General features: G+C 37.2%; 2 protein-coding genes across 8 annotated transcripts in view; one reads left to right on the top strand and one right to left on the bottom strand.

The window, feature by feature from the left end:
• The window catches only part of LOC117792589 (mediator of RNA polymerase II transcription subunit 15), a 44271-nt gene extending 22487 nt beyond the window's left edge, over nucleotides 1-21784 (top strand). Inside the window, 7 exon segments of the mRNA XM_034632789.1 lie at nucleotides 377-756; nucleotides 759-827; nucleotides 829-1093; nucleotides 20487-20746; nucleotides 20807-21005; nucleotides 21079-21185; nucleotides 21285-21784. Of these exon segments, the coding sequence (XP_034488680.1) occupies nucleotides 377-756; nucleotides 759-827; nucleotides 829-1093; nucleotides 20487-20746; nucleotides 20807-21005; nucleotides 21079-21185; nucleotides 21285-21416 (1412 nt within the window). The 3' untranslated portion in view covers nucleotides 21417-21784.
• LOC117790228 lies at nucleotides 1913-18706 on the bottom strand. Of its 7 annotated transcripts, XM_034629578.1 has the most exons (8): nucleotides 5440-5567; nucleotides 4774-4959; nucleotides 4624-4711; nucleotides 4188-4563; nucleotides 3854-4131; nucleotides 3737-3787; nucleotides 2421-2483; nucleotides 1913-2355 (listed from the first exon to the last, which is right to left on the bottom strand). In XM_034629578.1, exons 1-8 carry the CDS (start codon nucleotides 5461-5463, stop codon nucleotides 2192-2194), a joined length of 1230 nt encoding a protein of 409 aa, XP_034485469.1. In that variant the 5' UTR covers nucleotides 5464-5567; the 3' UTR covers nucleotides 1913-2191. The 7 variants fall into 7 exon arrangements, with proteins under 7 accessions (XP_034485469.1, XP_034485472.1, XP_034485467.1 ...); XM_034629581.1 differs by lacking the exon at nucleotides 1913-2355 and having other exon boundaries at nucleotides 2423-2503; XM_034629576.1 differs by lacking the exons at nucleotides 1913-2355; nucleotides 2421-2483; nucleotides 5440-5567 and adding exons at nucleotides 3032-3535; nucleotides 18256-18706.
• Nucleotides 21785-22695: the final 911 nt, after the last annotated feature.

Genomic DNA, 22695 nt, shown 5'->3' on the forward strand with positions numbered 1-22695 from the left:
ACGACGGCAGCTGGACGGCATTAACGGGGCGTATGCGTAATGTTTGTTAGTGTGCTTGTGTTGTTATCATGCTGGCCACGTGCCGAGTTGGCTTTAAGTGCACTGTGTCTTTAATCTGGCAACATTGCGTGCAGTTAATGTGAATATCGATGATGACGATTACAGTTAAGATTACGATAAGGATTACGATTACGATTACGCTTACGATGCTGACAAGGAGAATAATGATGACGATTAAAAGATTAAAACTTCCTTCAACTCATCCTCTATCTTTTTTTTTTTGTCTATTTTGCAGGCATTTGGTACAACAGTGACCGAGACCACCGCGATTGGGTACGCATTGCCGGGCGATAGTATCCATTGTACCCTGTCAAAGGGTTGAGACCATCATCGCTGCGCAAATCGTCCTTCTCCAGCAGCAGCAGCATCAATAACGCTTGTCCTCCGCCGCCGCCCACGCCGCATCAGCACCAATTGACTGGCAGCAGTCAGCTTCAAAAGAACCATCATCATCCGCACCAGAGTCCACATCATCATCAGCAGCAGCAGCACCAGCAACAGCATCAACACAGGCGCAGCAGCAGCATCAGCCATACCGACATTGGTTGCACTTTGGCCACGAAACCCGTCATCAATTTGCTAGGCAATCAGCAGCAGGTCAACTACTTTGAATTCCCGCCCACCACACGAAGTGGCGCCCCACTCTTGTTGGCCAAACGTTGCCCCGCCACCGCCTCCACACCGTCGCTAAATTGCAACTGCAGCAGCAGCAACAACAACAGCCACAGCAACATCAACGGCAACAGCAACATCAACAACAACAGCAACAGTTCCATAGCAGATATTGCAAATTCAAGCTATAGCTCTGCGGTTGCCAAAGCGGCTGCCTCAACTGCTTGTGCACTTCTAGCCACGTGCCACGTGACCAACAACAGCTCTAGCCTTAGTCCCAGCTCCAATCGTTACCAACAGCAACAACAACAACAGCAACAGCAGCAACAACAAACCAAAGACAGGAACAGCATGGGTCGACGTGAGATTAAACGTTCCAATACCAGTGGGTCCACCACCCGATCCTACGACAGTGGCAGCGGTAAGTAACTTACCCACATAGCTAGGCAACTTACTTATTTCCTTTAAAACATACATAGATATCTATAAAGCCCATGAGGCGTGTCCTTCTAATAAACCACATTGTAATCGCCTTACAGTCATTCAGTATGTAGGCCATTAAATACCATAACAAAGTGACATTAGGCTGGCAAAATTAACTTGACCAAGACTTGTGCCCAACTTGTCGCCGACTGTCTGAGTACTTATGTATGTATGTGGCAGCTTATGATACAGCTGAAAGCTCGCAGAGGCAACTTGAAAGATAAAAACAAGTTGGAGCTTTGCAGTCGAGTACGCTCGATAGTCAAGATACTCAGCAGACGATTTTGCAAGCACACAAAATAATTAATACTAAGTAAAGACGAAATAAATAGAGCTTAAAATTTAAGTAGATTTTGAGTAGGTATAACTAAATATATTAAAAACTACTAATTACTTAAAAGTAACTTTTTTTTAACTTCTGTTGATTTTATTAAATTTTTAGTACCAAGCAACATTTAGTAACTAAATATTTTTTAAGAAATTCGATTTTTTGTTGTTGAAATATTTACAAAAATTTAAATTTTAATTATATAGTCGTCTGATTTTAAACAGAACTTCCTGTAAATTGCAATTGAGATATCTGAATATACATCAAAGGTTTTCATACTGAAAAATTGATTTCTCTGGTTGTCTGTCACATACATTACCGCATTATGCGATGTTAATACTCCTGCATTGATTATTTTCTGAAAAATATTTGACATCTGCTGATAAATGTTATACTTACTTTAAACAAAAGTTAAGCAAAAGATACTCGTTAAAGTTGGCGGCAGAGTGAACTTTATAGTTTATGAAACTTGGCATTTAGTTTGCACAATATATTAGCATATTAAAGTTATGTTAAACTATGCTAAATTGTATCATCTATTTAAATAACGAGAATGCGGGGCAGTCGACTAGTATATTAAGTATACGCATTAGGAAAAGGTCAAGCCAAATTGTCTGCTTCTGTGTTGTGTGTTGGCTTAATTATAAATGTGGGAGTGACAGCAAGCGATGTGAACAGAGTTAAAAGCTTTTTTCAGCCGGTCAATCACTAGGAGCAAGACGAGAGTATCTGCGAGAGGCTATTCTCACAGTTCTGGTGAAGGAAACAATCGTACATCGATGCCAGATTAGCCAGATGGCAGCACAAACGGGTTGCACGGTGGCAGTCACTGCCCACCTTATAACTGGGCTCCGCGGGGTACAACACGGCATCTGTAATGTTGCAAAGCAATTGATTTACTTTGACAGGGCATCTGTCAATACATCTATAAACTTACCTTGACGATAACTTGGCCTTGATGCAGCTGGTGGGGAATATATGGGAGCTGGAGCTAAACTTCCTGTAATTAAAATGCGCCGACTTGTAATATTTTGTGGCGTTTGCAGTGTATATGTGTGTGTGAGTGTGATGTGTGTGCGAGGTGTGTTAAAGTCAGTGTCACTGTCAGATCGCGTATTGTATATATACAACATAAACTACAGTTATAAATCAGTTACAAAATTGTTATCAATTAGCATTAAGTTCGATAGCCAAATTAGCATTAAATTCGACAGCCAAATTATCATTAAATTTGATAGCCAAAGGAAATGCGCTCAGAACAGAATTATTAAAGGCTTAAAGCCTGAACAATTAAATATAGAATTGCAAATCGGTAATTAACAGTTAAGTGCTGTGCAATAAATGTGGTTGCAAATACAATTGTTTTGTAATCGATAGCCAAAACAAAGAGTGTGAGGGAGTATTTACAATTAACAGCTTAACAGCTATCAGTTATTAGTTACAAGTTGCCATTTGCCAGTTAGAACAGTCAATTAAAATAATACTCTTTAGTTAAGTTAGTTTATTAGCAGAGAAATAATCTAAGCGTTTAAGAAATAGAGTGCTAGATTTGAATTTGAATCAAATAAAACTTGTTTATTTAATTAACTGTGTCGGGTATAAAACCTATGTTTAGAATAAATTAATGTGGTAGATTTCCTGCATTTAGCAAATCCAAATACTTTAACGGCATGCGAGCACAGCCGGCATAGTAAAGCAATCGGAGAGAATGAGATTGAGATTCCCATTCCCATTATTTGCCGAGAGATGGAGGACCGCTTGAGAAGGATCTCGTTAATGAGGCAATCGCATTGTCGCGCACATTGTCCGCACAGGGATTGATGCCCCAGAAGGCTCCGTGGCAGCCAAACTCCTCAAAGCAGCTATAACGTATCTGCGTGCTGCCGTCCGTACAACAGTTGACAATGGCCCAGACACAGTTGGACACCTTGGGAGTGGTTATTCCGCCTCCAGGTGCACTGGTCACCGTCTCCCGCCTTGGTGGCTGTGTTGTTGTTGTCAGCGGCCGCCGTGTGGCAATTGAGGGCGCACTTGTGGTCTGTATACTGACTCCTGTTGGCAGTACGAAATAGATGGCAGCAGAAGGAGATAGAGATAGAAAGAAAGAGAGAGAGAGGGAGAGACAGATAAAGCGTTTGTTAAGTAAAATGAGTTTAGTTAAGCAAAGATTTGTTATGCAACATAATGGTTGATCCGATGTGAAACTGAATGATCGAGTGTGAAAGTCATTGAAATAAGTTTTGGGAAATTTACCTGAGGGACGACGGGTTGTGCTTTCTCCCCAAATTGGTTGTGGCTCCGACACTATAAAATTTAAATAAATATATATAGTGACACTCAACTGATTGTCGGCAAAGATGACCAACTCACCTTCCACTGGTGGCGATTGCCAACCATTAAATGGAGGGGATTGCCAGCTATTGGAGCTGGAGCTGCTGCCTCCGCCGCTATTGTTATTGCCAGGTCTGGGACGATTGAAGACAGAGAAATCGGCATCAGCGGGATTCGAGTTGTGGAACAGACTGTTATCATCTTCATAATCGGGGAAGGTGTCACGATTGTTTATGTTGACTGGCATAACAGGTTTCGTTTTCCTCCAGATGTTCAGCGGTCCGCGATAATTTGGCACCTTGCCACGAGCTGGATGTCTGCACAAGAAATCAATATAATATCTGAACGAGATTGTGATAACCATCTCACTTACCGCTGGTAATTACGTGCAGGCTCGGCTGGCAAATAGTAACGTCCTGGTCCCGATTGTGGATGATATTGTAGCTGCTGTTGGGGAGCGTAGGAATAACCCCACGTCTGGCGACGCTGTCGACTGTGATACTTCTTGGGATACTTTGGCAACGTTTCCTCCTTTGTGGGTTCCAGCAACGAGGAGGCCTTAAAGTTATAAACGTCAGCGTCATCGTCAGCATCTCCAATGAAGATTGGCTTCTCGGGCAGCACATCGAAGAGGATCTTCTCCTGTTGCTTCTCCACAGGCAGTCGACTGTGACTGTGATGATGACGTCTACGCTGCAGATGCTTGTAGGTCCGACGATGGCTTCCTTTGGTCTGATTCTTGGTGGGATCTGCAAGTAGTACGAATCCGTTTCATGTCTCTGTGTACAATGATGATTCTTTGCTCTTACCATAGTCTTCGTTGACAAAGTCCTCTTTGTACATGATAATGGGATGATCCTCGGTCATGGTGCCGTCCAAAAGTTTAACACGATGCAACTGCAATAGCAACAGATGTGCAATTGTTTTAAGCATGCAACATGCCACATTTCGTCACCTACCTCCACATTATCCGCTTTCGGCGGCAAAGATGCAATATCAGACTCATTTTCCGTCGAAGGTCGACTCTCGGCTTGTGCCACAAACAGCAGCACGGTCAATAGCAGCACCGGAAGTGCGAGGCCGCCAATTCCTCGTCTCGTTTGGTTCATATTCTTAACCTTTTCGTTGTTAGTATCGTTGAGTTTCTGCAATTGGCACAGAGCAAGGATTCATCATTAGTCATCTAGTTTATTGTTCAACTCGAATCTCAATCTCAATTACTTAAACCTAACCAACCCCAAACCCAATCCAGAACCCCACGGCTAACTTTTGCAGCTGTAAATTTTGTTGCGGTTCTGTTTTGGCTTTTGGCCAGGCTCAAAGTTTGCCTTCGACTCGACAGTCGACAGTCGGCAATGGAGATTCGAGGTTTATTTTAAATTAGACATCAAGTTCAGTGCAATTTTTCTTCACTCTGCATGTTTTGTTCTGTGGCGAACTTGGAATTACTTTCACTCTGACATCTGTTTTGCTTTGGTTTAACTTGAATTTGTTTCGGTTTGGTTAGGCTTTTGGTAACTAGCCGTAGTCGAGTCAGATCTATTTAATTGCCACTTTAATGTAAATCTTGGAACAGGTCAAGTTCACACAAAAACGTATATTGTTTTTTAATAATTCTTACTAACTTTTGTATAAGTCGCAAAATGCATTAAAACTGTATGTTCGATATTATTGAGGTCGTTCCGAGTCGCGGTCCAAATGGATACTGAGTGAATTGCGACTGATTGCAACAGAATTTAAAGAAAACACAACACTTGAAAACACTCACATTATACGCTTATATTATATTAAATTTAATCTGAAAGAAATATACATACATACACATAATGTATGTTATGAGTAAGAGTTCATTAAAATTCCAGAAGGAAATGTATAGTAAGTTATCAATCCTTACGTCAATCCACTGTGGTAAAACTGAGTTACACTCATAAATGGAGCATTATTTATGTTTGGCAAATATAAATTCTGACTATAATTGTGTTTCTAGAGAATTCGTTTTTTATCAAGTCAAGATTGCTGTCTAACTGACTTTACTGTGATGAGTCATATCAACCGACTGGTTATCAGCTGGGCCAATATTGATGAGCATACTGTTAGTTGACAGCAGGAATAAGCAATTGAATTTGGAACTGAAAACATTTGTTAATATTTTCCTTCTCTTTGATCTGTTGCCAACAAAACGTTTCAACAACATTTTAAATCACATTTAAACTTTGCTGAGCTAAAAAAATATTCAATAGAAATTTCCACGAAAAACCAATAAATAGATTTGCGTTCTACCTAATACTATAAAAGCTGGCGAAATATTTGTACTCTTTTCATAGCAGTCCCAACTAAGCCCTGAAAACAAGGCGAATAAAGACGACAACCAATTAACGTTAATAAAGCATTCGATTTCAATTTGCGGTAATCCGAGTATTGAACAAGAAGACCAAGGGATGCGCTACATTAATTTAGCACAATCGGATAGGCAAAAAGTAGGCAAAAGGATGACAGGCTGCCCAAAAGGCCGAAAGATGAAAGACATTTTGTTATCAATTAGACTGCGGCATTTTAACCCGAAACTTTACACAAAACTAAAGCAAATTAAAACATTTTCTTATAATTAAAATTTAATTAGAATTGAAAATCTAATTCTTAGAGCAATTTAAACAATACATTACATAACAAGATTTTTATTTAGGTCTTTTTCTCTGTTATTTAAAAAATATATTTCTTTATTTCATTTAAAGATTGTTGACAGATTAAGTGCTATTTTCTTCTATTTTATATTACAACTCGAAATGTAGAGAATTTATATATGTGAATATACCTTTTATGACAGATTTTTAAGTCGAGGGTATGAAAATGTAATTTTGAAAATATTTGCAAGCATATACACGTAATTAAACCATTAGAACGGTTTGCAATAAAATTATGGAATTTCGAGTTAAATTCAATTAAATTGATTGCCCAACTACATTTTCACTTGCAGTGTCAGGTTTTTTGTTAGCCACAAATTTACCGTTGTATGTATTCGTGTGCACGTATGGGGTATACCAAACCTATAAAAACATATTAAGTAGCCAAATATTTTCAAAAATGAAGCTCAACTACACTTTAGGCCAAAAAAAGTTATTAGTATTTTATGGAAATTGCCTCAATTTGAAAAAAGAAGTTTTTATGGAACAAGTATTGTTTAAATGAACGGACAAGTTTTATCAGCCACCAAATAAGCTTTTGTGCAATTAAATCAAACACAGTTTGTGCAAATTAAAAATTGATATACAAATTGCAGATTTTAAAAGTTCACGCTGATAAGGTCATAACAAATTAACGAATTACATTTGGTCCCGCTGTTTTTACATGCCTTTAACTGATATGAATATTTAAAATTGCATTATTTCATATGCTGAACGAATATTCGTGAGATTAATCAAATTGTAATTGCTTTTATTTGCATGCCAACAATTTATTACATTTTGATTTTCGTCTGCATTTTCCAATTATTTTCAATTGTGAATTAATTTATTTTTGATTATACAATAATTGAAATCGGTGACAGTTTAAGATTACATTTTACAAAAATAAAATTGCCAATTGCACTTATAAGACTTATTTATAGGAAAACCTTTAACACAATTGTGGCCAATACATTAACAACTTGGGTAATTATTTTATAGGGTAAATAGCGACGTTCTCAGTTGAGTGGCTAAATGGGTGGCGAAAGGACTTGCAAAGGACCTGCCGCCTGACCGGCTGACTGCCAAAGGTGAATCGAATTTGATAAACGACCAACAAAGTTGCAACAAAGTGGCAGACAACAACATGCTCGCCATGATGCATGCAACATGAGTGTCGATTATAAACTTTTGGTCAGCAACACAAATGTCCTGTCAGACATCCAACTGAACCAACTGGGCCAACTAGACGTGTTTTCCGTTAATAATGCAACCTTTTAGCTGGTAAACTGTTTTAATTTTCACTAAAAAGAGCAGAGGCTGACGATGAAACTAAGACTGAGGCCGAGTGTCCAGTCAGGCGTGGTCTGTCGATGACGATAATCGCACACTGTGTACACATTAACTGACAGGCACTGTTTCCCGTCCAGGCAGTACTTGTGCATCTGGCGGCCTTTAAGGTGACACGTCGGTACTCGGTATTCTGTCGACTCGCGGCAAACAGGCGGAAATGTCGATCACAGAATGTAGAAAAGGTAGATGTTAATTGGAATATGGAAATTTTGTAGACAACCTCATCAATGCCGTCAAGAATTCATTTGAAAAGTGATTAAAAACAAACAGAAAAAAAACGCAGATGTAAATATGCAGCGAGGTAAGAGAATTCCACAGAAATTCGAAATTTGTTTATGTTGGCACATTCATTTTGATGATGCTTTTAACGGCAAATGAAAAATGAAAAGCAGTGTACAGTGTAACAAAATCTAATGTCCTTGCAATATATACAGAGTATTAAACACTGATTCCTGTGCCCGGTTTAACTTTAAGCTCATCTGGCCACAAAGCGAGCGTGACATGAATTTGAAAGACGTTTCCATATTAAGTGGCTTACAATGCCAGGATACGAGTCCTTGCATATAGCATCCTCTGGCAGCCTTGTATCATGGTGTTTGTTCCTGTTTTATTCAAGCGTCAAAGTGTCGTTCCATCATCTGCTCACGTAACGGCAACATCAGCACCAACAATGCCATGCAACTGAATGCAAATCCTGTCGGATATTTCAGCTGCTTCCACTGCATTGTCAGTGCTGAGTGTGTGCCTGGTTGTGCCTGGTGTGTGCCTGGTGTGTGCTTGTGTGCCTGGTGTCTATGGTATAATTAGGAGTTTTTCAGATTGGCCCAATCAATGACCATGTCAGAGTTTCGATTGTGCAGGGCAGTGTAATTAAGTTTTCACATTGTTTTTGCATTTGACATTTGGCATTCCGCATTGTTATCAGCAATGCCTAATGAGATTTGACTGTGCGATGGTGCGTATGCGTAATATGCATCCATATATGCAGGTTTTCGGTCTCATATTTCCAGCATTCTCTTACAATTCGCGCATTAGGTCTGCAACGAACCGAAGTAAATATTTTTCTACAAAATAAATTAATATTTATCTTGCCAAACATAATTATATTATAATCCAAATATGCAAATCTGAAATTAGTTAGTGTATTTAAGCTTCGCATTTTCTACTTATATTGTTTTTAAATTATGTGCATTGCCTTTTTTGCTTAAATTTTTTTGTTTTTGTGCTCGGGTGTTGCTTGTGCAATTTTGATCTGACTACGAGTTTGGACCGCAGGCAAAATACTGTAAACTTTTCTTATTATTGTTAAAAATGAATTTTATATGGCGCACACACACACACACACTCACACTCGCAGACAAAAAGTTTACTTTGTGCTTGGAAAGTGGGGCAAAAGTAAAACAATACCAAAGCAAATATACATTTTTGTTGTGTGGAGCATCGGTCCTCTCTTAGCTATATTTATCTGGGGGAATGTGCATAATAACAATAGCCACAATACACTGGAAAACTGTGAATTTCAAGTCAAAGACAAATGATATGTATACGCGTTGGAGCTAAAAGTGTAGGGATGTTAGCAAAAATCAAGAGGGTACCAGATACCAGATATCCAGATGGGATTACATTTCAAAACTAAGAGAAAAGTTTCTATTGATTCGGTGCACTTTGCAATTTATAGTTATCATTATTTAAAACTTACTTTTGGCAGTCACTTAACACTAAATGTTCACACTGAAGCTCTTATAATTTATAATCAAATTTAAAATGATATTTCTATTATTTAATAAAGATTTAAATTAAGATTTTGTAAGCAAATTATTACAATGTATTTATTTTCGTAACAATCATTAAATAATCATCTATTTTTGGGTTTTTCTTCGACCATTGCCACAAATTCGGAATCGATTAAAAAAGGTTTTCAGAGTTTTCAGCTTACTTGTCTTCTCTGTTTTTAAATTAAATTTGAAAATAATTTTGGTTGACTGCCTTTCGATGTTAAATAAGTAAATTTGACGAAATAATAATTTCATAAATTATAATTTGTTGGCAATGGTTTCTCCCCAGGAAACCTAGTAATCTAATTAGCTAAGAAAAATACTTTTTTGTATTCCAAAAGTAGCTAAGATATTCAACAGTGCCAGATATGATGGGAAAGATCCGAAAAGAGGAAAAGCAACAAAAAGTGGCAGAGTAGCAACTGCAACAACTGCTGCAACTGCTACAAGTGGCTGTTAAAGTGGTGCAGCCAACAAGGACGTGCTTTGTGACAACACCAAGTTGCCACAAATACCACTTTGGCCAGGATGGCAGCTTCTAATTGCGAAACTTGCGTCAGAGTGAAGCTTGCAAATTATATGCACTCAGGGGGGGAGTACAGTGAGGTTGGAGGGAGGTGGTTTGGGATGGTAAACAGAATGGTTAAAGAAAGATAGTTAGAAGCTGAGCTGCGGTCAGTTTGAAGTGGTGAAATGAGGCAAACAATAAATATTTTATTAGTTTGCATTCACTTACGATTACGACTCAAAGTTGATGTCTTTAAGCACGCCCAATACATAGTATTAACATAGTTGTCGACATGCCTAGATGAACTCCCCAAAGGCCAACAAATGACTGTTTTATTCACTCCAATTTGACTTTGGTCGTGTCTGAAGAGTCTGATTTGGCCAAGGAGTCAACTTAATGACCATCAAATGGTCATTTTTATACAGTCGCAATCAGCAGGACGAGTCAAATTAATGCCCAAGATGTTTCCTGTGGCCGTGGACAGACAGCATACCCAGAGAGCCACCAGTGCCAGTGCCCAGGGAACCAGCGAGCTCAGCGAACCGACGGAACCACAGAGCGACCGAGCAACCGCCAAACGAGCGACGCACAATTGACAGATAAATTGTCTGTCAATTTGTCTCGCTGCCTGAATGCGTTGCCTCTGTCTATCCTCCTATTTATTCACCTACCTCCCTCTCTCTCTCGGTATGTGTGTGCGTGTGCGTGTGTGTGTGTGTGTTTGCTGCCTGTTTGGTTTACACAAGTTGACAGCTGCTTGTCGAAGTCCTCGCTGGTTGTTGCTATTGTTGCTATTGTTGCTTGTGGTTGTCACTGTGCTCTGCGTCAATATTAGCGCAACATGAGCGAAAAATTGTTGTTAGATTGTAATTATTGTCTGTATATCGATATTGTTGTGTTGTTGTTGCTGTTGTTGCCGCAGCATGCATCTGTCAAACTGCGGATCCAATTGGGATTGGGTGACTGTCGACTTCTCCTTGTTGCTCTTGCTTTTTTTTTGTCTGAAGGACAGATGTGCTTATGTGTGTGTGTGTGTGTGTCTGTCTTTGTCAAATTTAGGAGGAGTCAAATTTAGGCTCAACTGAGGTTAAGCCAAAACTCACAGACAGACTCTAATTTAGCTGGCAAGTTCCAGGAATAGCTTCGACGACGAGTCCTTTTCGGGTCCTTTCGATTCGCTTCGTTTCATCTCGTTTGGTTTGCTTGCTATTTGCACACACACACACATACACACATACACATGGTTTTGTGTTTATGTTTGCTCAAATGTGGCGGCAGTTTGCCTAAATAATGCAAAGTAGTTGCGTCAAATGGCAGCAGCTAAAGTGACTTAAAGTTTTAATGAAAATGCCGAGCTCAAACAAATACACACACACATTTATGTATATACATATACTCCCCCGAGTGACGCACACTTACATCAAATATTAAGTGACGCTATGGCATTGGCCCGGAGTGCACAATAAATTTGGCCAAAAACCAGGCACTTACATTAAATTAAATGCAACGTTTACATGCAAAATTTACTTAAAATCTGCACATAATAATCTAATTTATTGCTTTAATTCAATTGAAAGGAACAAACATGTTGCGCATACGACCCATTGGCTCATCTTAGTAAAACTTTGCCTGTAATTACAGCCACAGAACTTGATATAGAGGTAAAGATAGAGAAAATGAAAGAATCATTTTCAGTTCGAATATCTTTTCAACGACAAGGTGAAGACAGGAAGTGTCCTTGTTTGTGGTCAGCTTAGTTAGTGGCTGGAATGAAATGCAAGCTGTGTTGTCAACATGTCAAGATACCACAAACTGTGTAAGCCTAACTAATGTTGAGGTCGTAACTTTGATATGGCAAACTCAATTCGCAGAGGAACTTTAAGTTAATCGTAATTGGTTCTGCTTGTTTTTGACGGCCAACAAGTTGATGATGTTGATGACAAGACATCGAACTAATTTACATTATAATAGAGAGCTTGATAATACATCTAATTTACATATTTTATAAGTTAAACATCTCTCGAAATAAATATTTACTCAGCTTGGCATGTAAGTGCGGGAATCGCAATCCCACGCTCTAATTGACACATCTGTTTGTCATTTGTTGTGGATCCAAAGTGGCGTCTGACTAATCCGTGAAATTGTCACCCGCGGGCTACTAATTTCACACATTTCACACATATTTATTCATGGCTCCCAGCTGAACTGTGAATTTAACGATGCATCCATAAATCACCAACAACATCATCATCATCATCATCATCAGTGCAGTTTGCATTTTCAATTGTTCATTGCACGAAGTCAATAAATCATAAACGTGCCCAATTATGACAAGGCAATGATTGACACACCTCTTCCAGGCCCAAAATTCGGTTAGAGACGTAGAGCGTGACAGACCGACTGCCTCACTATTGGCAATGTCAGCAAATGCGGTCAATTAGTAAAACAAAGGGCTCCAACGCGAACTAATTAAAAGGCGCTGAGCAAACACTCCCCCAGCCTGTCACATAAACTAAACTAACAGCGGGTGAATCAGTGAGGGGTTGGAGACTAGCAGAAGGGTGGCAGACTAATAGCAAAAGTGGAATAAGCACGTGCGTCTAGGATTTGTGAGGCGTCGTCACATTCGTACGCTCATTTAGTTTGCTGATTGATGAGAGCTACACTCAGAAAAATATGCCATCCTAAAATTAGGTACGACCGTACCTAAATTTATACCGTTTCGTTCTTAAAATAAAAAGATTGCTGTGCACTAAAAATCTTGAATTAAGTATGAATCGATCTTAAATTTAGAATTCGGACTTCACATTCCTATGGCAGCTATCCGAAATAGTAGCCCGATTTTATCCAAACTTAGACAGAATATATAAGGCCATGAAAAATATATAATCCGTGAGTCTCGTAAAGATACCTCCAGCAACAACTGAGTTATTTGTACTAAACTAGTTTAAGATTTTTTTTTTGTACTTTTCAAGATTGAAAGGAAGTTAAAAATAAGATCGTTACGTACTTAAAATAAGTACGTTTTGGGATATTTCTTTTTCACTGTCGCACCTTAGAATTCTCAAGTGGTTCTAGCGACGCAATTTGGTATTTAATTTTGGTATTTTGTCTTATTTGAGTACACATACTAGAGTATGCTTTAAGATAAAAGTTTAAAAGTTAATTATAACAATGTTTTCAATGTGTTAGTTCAAGATTTTTGTGTACTTAAAGTTGTACGTTTTTTAGATTTTTCAGACTTGAATTAAACCCAAAGCGTACCTCAAATATCCTTGAAAAATCTAATTTTAAGATTTTCGTACTTGCAAAAACCGAACTTGAAATAAGATTTATGTTCTCAACTTTAGAAATTCCGAACATAGATAGCTTTTGAGATCGTTTGTACTTGAAACTGGCCTGTTTAGGTACGGAAATCTTGATATTTTTTTTCTGAGTGTAGCAAAGGAGTGTGGAAGAGAGCACAGGGTTATAACGGTTGCCCATGGGGTTGCCAAAAGTATTGTGGATCACGCACACACCCAAAAATTCGGTTTAACGAAATATTGCGCATACGCTCAGTAAGCTGATTAATTCACGTATTAAAAGCAGCAGGTGAAAGCGTTGACTTCAGCCAGATTTCAATCAAACAAATATTATGGAATTTATTCTAGCACCAAACGCTAAAAATATATGCATGATGATGCTGTCAAAGATGAATTCTTTTATTTATCTTGTAGATGACAAGTAGACGCTACTTTCTTATTTCTTTGATTGGCATATGCTGTCAACGTGGTCTAGCATTACCTCATGCCTTATGATCTCATGCTGGCCACATTAAAATTATTTTAGCATAGGGTAATTTCCGTTTCATTGTGCATTGGCCGTGACCAATTTGGCATTAGAATATTGTCCAAAAACCCACAAAAAATTAAGTTTAAGCTTAGTTTTATGAAATTGCAAGTCACAACGGATGTATCTGTTACAGTCGTGTGATTATCAGATAAATTTCCATTCTTCATTTGGGGTTGTTGCACTTTAATTGAACTCAGCTGGCACTATACTTTAATTTTAATTGCACTATGCCCAGATTAATTGCACACACAATTTGTGGCATCAACATGTGCACTAATGCGCGGCAATTAAGTATAGTTTCCCAATTCCCATATGGCATGAGATGGGGCTCAATTTGGAGCTGCCTCATTTGGCTATCGATTCGGAATTCAATGTCATGCAGAAACCATCGATTATCCCCGTAAATTGACATTTTAATTAAATGCATTTGTTTAGCTCCAATTGTTGAGAGTGTAAGCGACTGTTCGTGACGTCAGCATTGTATTTCAATGGCAAATAGAAGAAGTAGCTCATTCAAATGGAACTCGTTCTGCCAGCTTTCAATGCAAAGTGGTAAACAACATTATTATAAACAGGCTAAGCTCGTTAATTAGATCATAATAGTTGAGTATTGTGGCCATTGAATCGGTTTGTTAGTGTCAATATGCTAATATATAAGCAATAAACATTATACTTGCATATCTTTGTCTTTATTATTAGACCCATTAGTTGTGATGTCATTGAGTTTTTCCTATGATCAAACATGAAGCCGCTGCTATTTTCTGTTATTTCCCACAATGATCTCACATCATTAAATTACGTATAACTACTCAGAGATTTAATAAAGCATCGAAGGATGTGGAAGTATTTGTCAGCTTGTCAATTTTATTTGTAGCTATAACTATAAGTTTGAAATATTGGCAATCCATGTATGTGGTTAACTTCAACCACACTCGCACGTGTCGGCGGTTTTTGTTACAGCACACCAAGTATTATAAGTGTGTGTAAAATCGCACAGCTGCGGCATGTGATAATAAATGCAAGCATATAAAAAGACTGAAAATTCCATTTTGAGGTTTGGCTTGAAATAAATATACATACATATGCTCATATATGTACAGATATATTTATGTAGGAGTTGCTATTTTGGATAACTGAATGATGAATAAGCCGTAGAAACCCAAATCCGAACTCAACACTCATAAATATTTGCTGAGAAGACGGGACGAGTCAAAAATGCGTCACAGTTCATACACAAGAAAAAAAGAGAAGGGAGAGGCAGAGAGAGAGAGAAACTACAGAGTACACGAAAGAGTGTCTAAATAAAAGTGAAAACGTATCGATAATAAAAGCATACGTCAATAAGAAAAATGTAAACAAAAAGCGTAGCTCGACGGATAATTTGGCATTATCTTAAGAAGACTCGTAGGCCAATGAACAGCGTTATGTTAATGGCTTGTTTGAACTTGAAGAGGGCACAGACACACTCACACTCACTCCCACACACACACTAACAGTTTAGATATCTAAGTGTACATACGAGTATACTCGCTGTTATTCGAAAAACCGCTACACGTGCAGGGCCCTAAATTATTCGCAAAAACAAAATTAAACAAACGAAACAAAACAAAATAAGTACAACAAAAAGTTGGCGCCCGTTTGTATCTTTGAGATATTTTCAACTCACAAACACGAGTACTTCGGCTACACTGCAGGCATTCAGCTTCAAAATGAGACTAAAGCGAATACACTGTCGAAGAACTGGAGACAAGTTGCGTTTAAGGTTCGCGAAGTGTGTGAGTATGTGTGTGTGTGTATGTGTGTGAGTATCTGTGTGTGTGTGTGTGTGTGATTACTACTCTTTTTTGGTTGCGTCTGAAAACAATGCTCACTTCTTTTAAATAGCGTGCATGGCAATAATCAAAAGGGTAGATTAGAATTTTAAAAATTTTATATTATGAGAGTAAAGAATTGTTTATTGTAACCATATGCACTAGTTTGGATATCATATATGTTCTTTTATATCCAACTATCTTTAAATTAACTATCTTATCGTCTCTAATCTCCTTGGTCTGTGAGATGGATCTAAGCTTTCCACTGCTTAACCCTCGCTTATCGGAACAGAAATTTATCGTGTTTTTATTTAAATTAATTTTTTTTTATCTGCTTAATTTTTTCTGGGTGCTTGCAATGTTGGATTAATTTTTTTAAATTATACTTTGTGTGCAGTTAATTTTTTTTTGAGCTCAGATTTTAAACTAAATTGTTTATTAATTTAAATGTTGAGTTTAAAATGCATTTTTAGTACCTAATTGCATAAATAATAAATAAATAAATAAAAAAAAACTCAAAGTAATTAAGGCAAGATGCACATAATATTTACACGGTATCTTTAAGTCCCAATACGCTCATCTAGCTCAAACTTACGTATTTTGTTTGCTGCTTATTTGTTTGTTTGTGTATGTGTTTTGCCAAATTAGCAACAACCGGTTTACACTGGTAGCCATCGAGGTAGATAGGCAGCAAGGGCGCACGGAAACAGTTGCCAGGGGAGGGCAGCAAAGCGAAAGGTAAACAAAAGCCGCTCTGCTCATTAGTCGACGTTGTTGGAGCAGGCGAATCGTTGAGTCGCTGAGAGAATGAAGCACGTTTTGTGTCAAATATTTACAGTATGTACTTCATATCGGCTACGAATGTTGGGAGTGGAGTCAAGTCGCTTGGGTGCAGTCAAGTACGAGTAGGCACTTCGTTGACTCTTAACAACATTTTACGAGCGACAAGGTCGTAAGAGAGTGAGAGCCAGAGAAAGAGACAGAAACTTTACTATCAGTTTCAAATTGATATCAAAAGAACAACAATCCACGTACTTAATACAGCTGCAAAGGTGTGAACAAGTGATGAAGCAAAGAAAACGATTCATTTAATCGTATCGCATATCGTTTATCGTACGAGTATATCGTTTATTGTATAGCTGCACGTGTGATCGATTTATTGAAGTACTCTGCCCTAAGCCACAAATCGAATTCACTGTCGACCGTGTGTTATCGTCAATATTTATATATAGCCTTTGATCTGAAACTGGTCCAGAATCATACATTGGATGATGTGAAACAAGTTTTGCAAGCACCAGTTTCTGTGGGTTTTTATCGATAGTGATATATCCAGTGTTTGCTTTTGTTTAACTTGATTCATTGATTGTTTGCTTCGGCAAATGCGTTTAAAAAATTAGCTGCTCGGCAAGCACTCTGGAAGTGCACATTACAAATCTGATTCAGAAATCATAATTTTTTAAAAAATTGTACTAAAAGTAACTGAATGATAAGCCATGCAACTGGGGAACTACTTGAGTAATCGTCTGCTGACGCAAACTCTTTCAGAATCTTGCAATTCATGCTTGCCTTTAACGTCACAGCTAAAGATATAAACTTAATTATAAATACTCTGATAAAAAAATTAATATATATACTTTTGATGATGATCAAAAGTATATATAGCTGAAACTTGAATAATAATTTATTTGTAACTTATATTGGTTTATAGAAGTGGTAAGGAAAATAAAGCTAAAACCTTCATCGTGTAAACATCGGCACACATTTATTTATAAGAAATTTTTCGAGCTGTATAGCGATTCCATTGAGAAGAACGATTAAGTATTATACAAATGCTTTTAATTGCTTGTTATTAAAGTGATTGTTTCCATATTAATTTCTACTCTTCTTATATCTAGCCTGCTGATCAAGTTTGATTAAAATTACTTTGCTAAAAGTTATCATAAAATTCGTTATTTAAATAACATCGAATAACAAAAGATATTACTGAATATTTATATAATTGTTTTTTGTTTCTCAGATATAAAATTCTCGTTTAATAATTGCAATTTTTGACATTTAAATATTGAACACAAATGTCGGAAGGTGACACATTTCTTAAATCAGCTTAAAGATCTGAATCATATACTTTTTTTAGCTTTTAAATCTAAAAATGATTTCTTATGGCCAACATTTCGTACAAAAAACAGATAAATGAAAATTTGAATATTGTATTTAAGACATGCGCAATAAATACAGATTTGTAGCTTTTTAAATGGACAAATTGTTGCGTATTGTCAAAACGTCAACAAAGTGGCAGCTGTTGTTGGTCAATGACCAGCAGAAGGCCATAAGTCAAAGTCTGCAGTGGTCAGTGCAGTAAAACATAAACATTGACTTGGGAGATAATTTATAAGAGAAGTATATGTATGTTCATATAAATTTATACATATACATAAAACAATGATATTATCTGTTTTTTATTTACGAATCGTGTATGTTAATCAATGATCATAAAACATACCTTGTTTGGTAACTCCGATATGAGTATAGTCAAGTATTTTATTGCGTTCTGTTCTCTCTTCTCTCAATCTCACCCAGTCTATTTCTCTTTGGTTCTCTTTTGTCGGTATCGCGATATTTATCTTACTTAATTTTTTAATTTTTAATAAAAATTTGTAATAATTGAACTCAATAAAGCGCACGATCGTTTTTATTTTGATTGCTTGGCGAAATTTTCTGTACACCCGAATGTCACTTTATACAGAACGAGTACATGCATATATGTATTTGTATACGTAAATATTTGCTTATATAAGTTCGTTTTTCCTAATGTCTGTTTCGTTTTATAGTCGTTTTATGCTGCTGCTGTATTTGTGCTTCGTTGTCATATTTTGTTCGTTCTTCGCTCACTTCTCAATTCTGTTCGCCGGGCCGTCGTGTGTTCGCTGTCCGATTTTTTACTAAAGACTGAAAAGATCTGCCATGTGTAGGAATATATAATTATATTTGTAAGCTTCAACAGTATTTGTCTTGTCGTGAGCGCAATAAGAGAACAACTTGTTTTCTCTCTTTCTATCTCTCTCTTTATGCAGTTGTATAATTGCAAGTTTAATTTTGACTTGCGGAGGATTCCCTTGGATATCTGTGTATACAACCATGTCCAAAGTACAACATAATATTGACGTCACTTGCTCATTGTTGCTGTGAAATTTTTTTTTTTTTCTTTAATTAGAACCTCTTGACATTTGTTTGTCATGAGTTGCCGGCAATGTTTATTCGCAATAGTAAGTACTTTGTCCCCTTGAGAGTATGATTCATTCCTCATTCCCTTACAGCGTGCTGCCTAAGAGGAAATTAATTAAGCATTCGTACAGCTGCAGTTTCCATTACAACATGCAAAGTCATGAAAGTCAATAAAGGAATTCCTTGTTTGTCATAAAAGCTGAGATTCTCAGTTTTTCAGATCTATGAAGACGTTGTTAGCACAATGTCGGATTCTGTCTACACATTTTCTGTACCTCCATCGACAAATTTACAAAGTTTTTTATTTTCGAAGACGTCTCTTGAAGGTCATGAAATGTGTATGTCACGTTTTGCATGAACTTGAATAGATTGGCATTTACGATGCGATGATGAATGCTAATTGTCGCTTATCCATTTAATAACTTACGAATGGCTTAAGCTTTTCCCATTTACGTTATGTGAATTCACGTTGCACCTTAATAACTAAGACTTGGCAGCATGCTGTGTACCATTTATATACCCCCATAGATTTTTTAATTTTTGTAGTCTTTTATTTTTATTCTTAAATGTACAGTGTCTTGCCAATTGAGAATCGCTTGAATTTAAATTTTTAAAAATGCTAATTGTACATTGTTTTATTAATAAAGTCTTCAAGTATGGAATTACTCATTGCTTGAAATACGCACATAAACTCATGTATGTCAAGTGGTATTGTATCCGAGAATTGTCTTACCACAATTTAATTACATAGTTCCCTTAATTTGAATGAAACAATAAATTCAATGTTATTTTAATGAACAATTTTAATTGAATTACTGTTTTTTGCATTCAATTTATTTATTTACTTTTTTAGTTTACTTCAACTAAAAGCAGTCGACCAAAGATTAATAAAACGAAGAAACATATATCGTAAATAGAGAACAAAAAAAATCGAAATGAAAAAGAATATGACCAATTCAAACGTTATTTAAAATGCTGAATATACATATATAATATGTATACAAATCAAATTAATTTCTAGCATGACTGTGCATCTAACAAATGCTCACACGAGGCCCTTAAAATAATTTTCATTCAATCAGAACTGTTGTCAAAGGGCTTTCATCTGAGAATAGACTATCAGCTGATGAAAACATGCGCTGTGGCCGTTTAATTTTCCTGCTAGCTTTGGTGCAGCGCGTAGAGTGTAGGAATTGTGGACGGGAGGCGCGGGTTCGAGTCCGCGTTGGGTCAGGTCAGAAAAATTTGTTAAATGCTATTATTTTAATTTAATGGGTTTAAATGCGACTCATCATGGCATAATAGTTCGACTTCTTTCTATAGACGAGCAATTTCCGCATGAATCGCAGATTAAAGTGGGTTAATGCGCGTGTCTACTGACATTTGCATAATAAATGACAGTGTTTCGTGTAATTTCCGTACAAATTTATTTTAAAATTTAAACAACACATGCGATAATTCTGATATGTGTGCGCATAAGTATTTCTATGATTTATTTATTTATTTTAGCAACAACAAACTTTGTTGGCAAATTTACGCAGAGCGTGCGTCGAATTGTGCAGGATGTGAAGGACGAGGGTGCACCTAGTGGCATGACACGCGATGAGGTCATTGAAACCAATGAACGGCTACGTTCGCTACGCCTGCGCCTGGAGGAATCATACGACACGGTGAAGAAGGCACTGATTAACCTGATGAACAAGTACGGCGACTCGAAGAGCCATCGCAACATATTTCAACGTTATCCAATGCTCAAGCTAATGATAAAGGTGCGTTCAACTGTTAGAGCATACGCTTTATATTTCATTCACATCAATTGAATTTATTAGGAAGTCATACGCTTGGAGACTCAGTACTGGACGTTGGTGGACATACCGCGTCAGGAGAAGCAGGAAACCGTGCCCTCCTACGTAATGCGAGCCTGTTCCATTATGGAGAAGACTCAGAAGTCCGGTGAGGGCGTCAAGACCTCGGCCAGGCTGGCTGATGAAGCCGCCGAGCGGAGGGAGCGCATGGAGCGGTTAGAACGTAAGTCAAAAGACAGCTGATGTGGTCAGCTGATAGCTGGGAGAATAATTAACCAGCATCATTCTCACGACAGACATGACAACGGCACAAATCGAGCACGAGAACACACAGCTGATTAATGATTTGTATCGTCTGCTAAAAAAGTATCTGGGCTTGCGGCATTTGATACGCGTGCTAAAGGTGAGTCTGAGCATGAGGCGACAATGGGCTGACTTGACCTCCAGGGGAAACTTTTTGACATGTCTCTATGTTCTGTGCCCGTTGTGTTTCCTTTTGCAGGAAGAGTACGGCAGCTCAAAGATGTATCCGATATTTCCACGATACACAATGCTCAAGGACATGATAAAGGGCATTATGCACGACCCGGACTACATGGAGGTGTGTCACGAAACGCTGGCCAACTCCAACTGAGCCGAGGCCTCCGGAAATGGCAGGCGTCGCATGAGTGTCATTTGAGAGGGCCACACATAAAGTGAAGGAGCAAACAAACCAACAACAGCATCAGGAGCTCAAGCTGCCACAAACAAAAAGGGAGGCAGGATGCGAGCTAAGTGTGCTGATTTCACATGCGACTTTCAGTCATTCCCAGCTATTGTTAAGCTGCTTTAAAATCATGCCTGACGAGCGATTGTCAACTTTTGGAATAGTTAGATACAAATCTTTAGGTAATTTTAGCCAAATCAAAAAGGCAAAACAAACCAACTAAGCAACTCAACTCAACTAAACTAAAACTCAACTAATAACTACAAGCAGACCCCACCACAACAGTAAACTACTGATAAAAACAAAAACTAAAACATAAACTACTTATACAAACTATATCTACAACTACAGAACTATTTACTACATTAACAAAAAGATACAGATACAATTTGGTACTTAGCCATAAGAAACCAACAAACAAAAGAAACGCATTTATTTTAATGACCTTTTGAGACGAATATAAATAAATGAAAAACAAAACGCAAGAATTAAACTAAAACTTAACCGCTAAATAATATTAAATTCAAGGAAAAATGCATAGTTATGCTAACTAAATAAAACTGAAAACTTTATGTAATTTTATAACAACAATACAAACATACCAAATATTATACACACTTATTTTTGGTTTTACACAGCGTTATTCCTTATATATATTCATAAAAATATTACCTATATAGTTAGACAATATCAGGGAAATGTTCCCAAAATTAAATAAAAAAGATAAACTAAAAACAAATTAAATTTCTTGACAGTTTTTGGTGGAAACACAGAAAATATGCGGAAATATGTATACTTCTTACTTATATTCGAGTAAAAAAAAAGTATAGCTCAGGATCATATGTTATGGTTCCTTGATACCCCCCCTTCTCTCATTAGAAATGTATTTTACAAAAAAAAAACAGAAAACGCTTTAAATGTGTAATTTTATATATAATTAATCAAATAGCTTTAAATCCTATGCAATTTGTAATAATTAATAAAATTTCCTTACCTTCTCCCTTTCCAAAATCATCCAACATCCAAATGAAATTTTAAATATAATATACATAAATGAAATGTCGCTACATTATGTAAGAGTTTGTGTATATGTTATAGCTTTAGTGAGTTCTATAATCAAAAAAAATATGGACACAATGCAAACACTTTTATACGAGACCAATGACAAAACTATACGAGCTTACAGCATTTTAAGGGACAAAAAAAC

Source organism: Drosophila innubila (genome assembly GCF_004354385.1).
Source record: "Drosophila innubila isolate TH190305 chromosome 3R unlocalized genomic scaffold, UK_Dinn_1.0 2_E_3R, whole genome shotgun sequence".
Lineage (NCBI taxonomy): Eukaryota > Metazoa > Arthropoda > Insecta > Diptera > Drosophilidae > Drosophila > Drosophila innubila.